We start from the raw sequence: 7,327 nt of genomic DNA on the forward strand, positions 1-7,327 counted from the left end.
CTGTGCTGAACGCTGCCTCTTTCCTGTTTGGAAATTCTGCTAAGAGTTTTTATGAGCTCTCTGCACCAATCCTGCAGCAAAGAGGAAGCAGCAAATAATGATTTCCCATCTCAGTTCACCAGTTTAAGCGCTAAAGAAACGTTTGATCATTAAGCTTGAAATTTTTTTCTCACAAGATTAATCCTTACTTTAGGGAGTAGTTCCATTTATATCAGTAAGATTACTCACGTGAGTAACCAGCTACAGAATTTGCCTGTAGTACTGTGATTGCCTAGGGGGAAGTACAAGCAACTCTGCAATTAAAATTACAGAAAGAAAAGGAGGTCTGACCTTTTCATTTTTTCTTTTTTTTTTTTTTTAAGTATATATATGCCTACTGTTTCATTGATGAGTGACAATGGCTTTTGCATTCTGAGGTGTTACTAGCAGCAGCACAAAATGGCTTTTCTTAAAAAAGAAATACTAAATGCTAAGGCTTCATTGTGAAAGGCAGAAAGAGGAGGATCTCTGATGAGGCGTTTTAACTTTGAGGCACCTTAGGCTTTCTTTATGTGCATCACATTAGTGGAAAATTCCTTCATTCATTTCAGAAGATAAACAGTTGTAACTCTCACGTTTGGTTGATGTGACATCAATGACTGGCTGGGACTGCCAGCATTCCAAAAAGGATATCGTCCTCATCTGCAGCCACTCAGGGCTGTGGGGTGGAGCCCGCAGCACCAGCTGAGCCCTTTGCAGGTGCATAAGTAGGTGGGGCAGGGCACAGGTGATGCACCTGTCTCAGCAAGGAGCACTCCCGCAGCTCTGTCGGAACTTACCAGCTGCCTGGGCTAGAGCATGAGCTCCTTCGATCCACAAACGCACTCTCCACCGCGCTGCAGCCCACAGTTTCCAAATATCGGTCAAGAACCTCCAGAGATGAGTATCTACTATGAGAACTTTTTCCATCCACAAAATATCCCTAGTCCACAGCGACCTAGTACCTTTGAGACGACGGATTACAACGCCGCTCCCAATCCTTACCTCTGGCTAAATGGACCTTCCATTACCCCACCACCATATCTCCCAGGATCCAATGCCAGTCCCTTCATTCCTCAGTCTTACGGGATGCAAAGGCAGCTCCTGCCTAACATGCATGGCTTGGGAGGAACTGACCTTGGCTGGCTTCCTCTCCCGTCCCAAGAAGAGCTGATGAAGTTGGTTAGACCACCTTACTCCTACTCTGCACTTATAGCCATGGCTATCCATGGAGCACCCGAAAAGAGGCTGACTCTCAGTCAGATCTACCAGTATGTAGCTGACAACTTCCCCTTCTATAACAAAAGCAAAGCTGGCTGGCAGAACTCCATACGGCACAACTTGTCTCTCAACGACTGCTTCAAGAAGGTGCCCCGAGATGAAGATGATCCAGGTATAGCTCTCTCCCCTGCTTTCCCCTCCCTTCTAATTAAACCTGATTAATTTAATAATGCCTAATATATTGTCAAGAGGCATACTAGCCTAGATACAGGACATACACATAGTAGCTCTTCTATTTTCTACAATACTAGAAGGCACCTATGCATAGTTGAGGTATGAATCAGGTGCTATTAAATCTCTGCAGGGAAAGGGATTCTCTACTGCTCTGGGTCTTTCTGGGAACTGAACAACGTGCTGGTGAGCATGAGGCTCAGCAAGCACAGGAGCAGTCTAACCCTGCGAGGCACATTCAAAACCCGTTTGTGTAATGCATAAGAATTACGTCAAACTTAACTGGGCATTAATGGAAAGGGGATAAGGCAAACCCAGGTTTGTCAAAGAAATACGGTAGCTTTAGGGAGTCAGCAGTAATTCTCAAGAGGAGAGCAGGCTGCTTTTATTGTTTGTTTCAAATAGCGTTTTGCTTGGAATCACACCTCTGCTGTTTCCTACCCCTTGGCTGATGTGCTGTCAGATTTTTCTTTTATTTATTGTTTTCTATCAATAGCTGCTGAGAACCATTGGGAACATTTAAAAGACATTCAATTATGCTGCCACAGAGGGCCAGAAATCTGGTTCTGTCTCGTTAGAAGACTATCCTACCCCACTGAATCTGGAGGAGCAGCCTCGTATGGGATTTTATTACTCTCTGCTATAAATTCAGAGGACCAGCTATATACTGAAAACCACCTTCCCTCACCAAGAAAACAAAACAAAAAGCCCTCCCAGTGGCTCCACTTGTAGTTTTACTTGTGTGAATGGTCAGGACTAAAGGATACAGCCCAAAACTTTACACTTTTTTCTGAATTCAACAGACATCTGCTTTTGTGTGATTAAAAAATACATTTTTTTTTTTTTTGCTGATGCAATTATTCCATTTCTGTGAAACGAGTGAAACATTGTAAAGCCCTAGATAACTGCTCTTTTCTGACTGTGTGCATATTTTTAAACTAAAAATGTGCTTTTGTCCCCTTTGACAGGAAAAGGGAATTACTGGACTTTGGACCCAAACTGTGAAAAGATGTTTGACAACGGAAACTTTCGCAGGAAGAGGAAAAGGAAGTCTGACACTGGGGCTAGTGCTGCCACACTTGTATCTGAGAAATCACAAGATAGTGCCCTGACTGGCAGCCCCAAAGCTGTAGAGCATCAGGATATCTTGGAAAACTCATCACCTGGGACTGACAATTCACCTGAGAAAGGATCTCCACCTCCATCTTCCAGTAGCCCGTGCCTCAGTAACTTCCTCTCCAGTATGACTGCGTACATGAACGGCTCTAACTCAGGGAGCCGCTCTGTGCCCTTGGGACTCAACACTGAACCCATTGACAAAATGGGACAGAATATGGTGGGCTTTAACTCCTACTCTCAGCTCTCAAATATCCCCAGTCATGGTGGGGGAGAGTGGTCTAATTCTGTGCCTTCTAGTCACCTTGGCTACAGCAACTCTGTGCTCAACCAGTTTAACACCCATTTTTACAGCAGTATCAGCACAAACAACACACTGTATTCCAGGGAAGGAACAGAGGTTTAAATGAAGGATGCTAAGACACCAAAGTATAGAGCTATTCATGAGAGAAATGATCTGTGGGCAGATGATTAGTGTTAGCGGGTTGACTCTGGGACCCACACTGCATCTTCCCTTCTGACAGCCGCAAACTTGTTACCCATTATGCTTATTCAAATCACAAACACTCCACATTCAGCAGCTTCACATAAAAAATTAGGGATCATAACAGCAAGAGTAATGAAGAGTTCTCCTGAGACACTGTGCTTGTACTGTTGCCAACCATGGTCCTCTACAGACATCCTTGAGAGGTTACTGTTTGCCTTAGGCATGAAGCTTTTTTGGCATGGTACTAATATTGCTGTGCTTTAAAAGTGCTAATAGAAATGTGGTTATATCTCTAAATATCCTCTCTTGCTGATATAGGCTGCCTGTACTAGACATGCTTAGGAAGTTCTTATTTGGCCAAAGCTCTTAGGAGGCACTGAAGGATCTCTTATAAGAACTACTGTATAGTGAGTCACAACCAACACTTGGATGGTGCGTGCTGTCTTTGTTTTTCTCTCCTAGTAGTGCATACATTGTCTAAATTTTGATCCCCTTTCAACCCCAAGGGGAATGTGGCTGTGAAGCAAACTACCATCACCATGGGCACTTTGAAACTGAAGGGAGGCATAACAAATATAATGGAATTGTCTTCTGCTGGTGCAGTTGGATCTTAATGTGCTCAATTCTAATTACAGGGTCAATTTTTTCCTTACACATGCAAATCTATTCACATAAGGAAAACAGGATCTGTCCTGAATGTATATATCTATTTAATACATGTGTTTTCTAAGAAGAAAATACATTTTTTTTGTATCTTCTGCATTAATCATTTCTACTGAGTAAGAATTTTGAGGGGGGAGAGGGAAGAAGAATGGGGAGGTAGAAAGTTTAACTGTCTCTGAGTTTCAGGTCCAAAGGCTGGATCTTTCAAAGTATCAGTTGCAGATATTGTAAAAAGTCACTGCACTGTATTTTTTTTCCATTTTGTAAAAGTCTGTGCTGTTTGTCCTTGTATAAATATTAGAAAGGCTGCTTATTTTTCCTACAGTCTACTGTAGCCACAAACAAATTTCAAAATATATATGAAGTTTTTTCAAACCAAGACTTGAATCAAGTTCCACATTTATGTAGAGTAATATCTCAAACTGAATAGCAAACTGCAGCATTCATAGACAGGAAGTTTAACTGTTCACATCTGGGTGCTGACCAGACTTTTGGAATGATAGGAAACATACTAATGCATTGTACTAGATAACATTTTGTCTTGATTGGTTTTTTTAACTCTACATGGGTATAGTTTTGTTATGGGCCACCCCAGAAGCATTTTTAATAAAGCATTTGTGTAGAAGAGTGTGTACCAGTGTGTGTGTACTATACTACTTATGCCTTTAAAAATCTCCTTAATAGTTTGACTGGAGCAATTTGCCTGAGGAAGGAGCAGTATAATAGTCACAGAAGGTCAGAGACTGAGGTAGCATATGTCTAGGCAATCAAAATTTGCATGCCTGAGGAATATAATTGGCTGCTATTATGCAAAATACTATCACTAAATAAAAATCATCCTTAGAGTTTCCCTGCTGGAGTTAAGTGTTGCCAATAATTTAAAATTTCAGAAACCAGACTATATTTTCATGTGCCAACTGGCCAATATGACTGCAGTCTTTTCTGCATTCTTATTTATTATTTTATTTTTTATGTTTGAACTTTTTCACTATCAAGGCTGCCCTGACTATAGTTTTGTACCCACTATGATTAGTTCTCACGTGGGAATTGAAACCAACCAATACTGCTAACATTGTTGCTTGAGAAAAAAATAAAATGACCTTCTGGTAGTGTCCTTCTGCCATGACTGTATGTTTCTCTGAAGTCAGGCACTTGCTGGGGCCTGAGCTGTAACTCCTGCCCTCAGGATTTTACAGCCCTTCCAAGAATCTCAGCCCAGTAGGTGGGCCACGATATGCCCTGCAACTCAGCGGCTGACAGCATTTCTTACAGAGAGACTTGCTCTTGTGACAACTGAGAAATGCATTCAGTCAGTGCTGTTATGTCTTGGATTCAGCAGACACACAACAAATTGCCCAGAAATCTAGTTCCTGTGGTTCCTATGGTTCACAAAACTGAGAGGAAATTGATTTCTTTAGTGATGAGATGGGAGATGTTCCATTATTTACAGAGCAAAAGTGTGGGGAAAAATAAGGTGCAAATTATGCTAAGAAGAGTGATATTGATAAAGAACAGCAGGCAGTAAAAAGCAACTCAACTTTGTCACTCAGCATTTTGTTTGACTCTCCTCATTCCCAGCCCCAAATAATAAAAGGAAATCCCTACAGGTATGCAAAAGGGTAAGAGTTTGTGCCTCGTTGCTTCCCAGATGCTGTCAGCCGAATACCACTTTTGGCTTATGCATAATGAGGGAGTGCTGCCAAAATGCCAGTTCTTGACGGACGAAGGTAAGTTTTCCAGTGGGTTTCCCAACCACAGAGATGAACCAGCTCCCCTGAAACCATTCAGCTCGCTTGACACACCAGCTCTGTTGATGAAGCTGCTGTTCAAGAAGTGGAAAGATGATTGCATGTGGTGTAATCCTGTTTCTCCCCAAAACAGAACTACTTTGTAACAAAACAAATTAGGAGCACTCTTCTTCATCTGTATTTTTGTGTTTTTCAGAGAGAATTGGTTTTGTTAAGCAGCCATATCAGTACATTCCTGAAGCTACTCTCTAGCACCTGGAGGGAAACTTAACTGCTATTCTTACATGGGCAGCAGCACTGCTCTGTCAAAGGTAATGCTCCTATTCGTGTACTTTACCAATATAGTAAATATATGGCTTTTGGAGGGAAAAGCATCTGTTTTTTAGGGGTGGCTTTTTGGCTTTTTTTGTTGTTTTAAAGTATGCTATTAAGCTATTCAACTAAGACCTGTAAGTAAAATATACTTAAAACATTGCTGATCTTTACAGACCTATAGTCTGATTTACAAGCATATTTGCTGACTAATGCTGTTGAAAAGAGAATTTGGGCCACGAGAACTCTGAGTAGTTTTGTCTGTAAAGATTTTTGATTGATTATTTCATTCTTAGAGTGTGTTTTGTGTTGAGATGCAGCTATCTTCACATACCACTGTGGATGCTGTGTTCCATGACTCTGCAACTATTTGTTCCTGGTTTAAATGTCTAATTAATGCTTAAAGGCTGTTCCCATCTTGCCACAAAAACATCCAGCCCTGAAGTGGTCAGAATAGGTTACTACTTGATTTTTTTCTGCCATAGCAAAACTGCAAATATTAGAAGGCTTCACTGGCAGGCAGTGTGTCTTGGCTAACGATGAGTAATGAGTTCCTACATATGTCTGAGGTAAACTGCTGCTGAATCCCTGGGGCAGCTTCACTGTTGCTGACCTCATTAGAAACACCTTCCCGGGGTTCTTATCTCACAGTTTCCTGGTTCCATGTCCTGGGTCCACAGCAGCAGAGTCTGTGACTTCAGCCCTGGCTCTACTACCAGGGTGGGTGTTGAAACCCAAAGCATGTTAGCGATTTGGGGCTTCACAGCAGAGATCTGGGCAGTCCGGGATCCCTTGTACCACAGCCTCAGGGTTGTTCCATGTAGTCATGGGATCAGCTGCAAACCCAGAGTCCTGCAGGTGCTGCTTTACCTGAGAACGTGGAGCTTGCAGGGTCCTTCATGCCCCAGCAGTCCAGGTAGAGCGCCCTCTACAGCTCAAGAAATTTTGTTAAACCTGTTACGCTGTGAACAAAATGTTTTGTAATCAACAATCCTTATTTACAAAAATACCCCAACCAAATGAAAAAACCCACTAGGTTTAAGTAAAATGAAGCCACGACAAGGTAACATAAATGTAAGGCTCACTCATCTGCCAAACCCAAGCTAGTTCATTGATCAGATAATTGCAGAGAGCTTAGGAGAAGAGTACAGGGGAGCAACATTAGATGCAAAGCTTGCGCTAATGATGAGGATACAATGGAGAGCTGTTAACAGTAAGATTTGATAAATCTCTTGTCACAGTCAATATGCAGGAAATGTAATTAGTCTGCATGGCAATTTACCCTGTGCTTCATATTTATTTTAAGGGCCAGGCTTCTTGTGGAGCTTTTTACTGGATTAGGCAAAGTAGTCAAAGATCATTCTATGCTGGTATTTACTTTATTTACTTTATTAATGGTAATGGTTTGCCTAGTTACAAATGCAGGGTTTAATATTCACTTTGAAGCTGCTGCTTCACTGTTCTGGCTGCTTGTGAAGTTTCCATCACTCATCACCCCATCCTCTAGGTGGTTAGTGCCTTTGCATCCTAA

General features: G+C 41.8%; 1 protein-coding gene across 1 annotated transcript; it reads left to right on the plus strand.

Annotated features, from left to right (window-relative positions):
* Positions 1-794: 794 nt before the first annotated feature.
* On the plus strand, positions 795-4,361 carry FOXI1 (forkhead box I1). Its single transcript, XM_074838326.1, has 2 exons — positions 795-1,411; positions 2,439-4,361. Exons 1-2 carry the CDS (start codon positions 838-840, stop codon positions 2,990-2,992), a joined length of 1,128 nt encoding a protein of 375 aa, XP_074694427.1. The 5' UTR covers positions 795-837; the 3' UTR covers positions 2,993-4,361.
* The last annotated feature ends 2,966 nt before the right edge of the window (positions 4,362-7,327 follow it).

The sequence above is a fragment of the Strix aluco genome, chromosome 13 (genome assembly GCF_031877795.1).
Source record: "Strix aluco isolate bStrAlu1 chromosome 13, bStrAlu1.hap1, whole genome shotgun sequence".
Lineage (NCBI taxonomy): Eukaryota > Metazoa > Chordata > Aves > Strigiformes > Strigidae > Strix > Strix aluco.

Excerpts from the sequence above, each read along its gene's own strand:
- FOXI1 (XM_074838326.1), top strand. The coding sequence starts at position 838 with ATGAGCTCCTTCGATCCACAAACGCACTCTCCACCGCGCTGCAGCCCA. Across the intron at positions 1,412-2,438 it reads CCGAGATGAAGATGATCCAG|GAAAAGGGAATTACTGGACT; the intron begins GTATAGCTCTCT and ends CCCCTTTGACAG.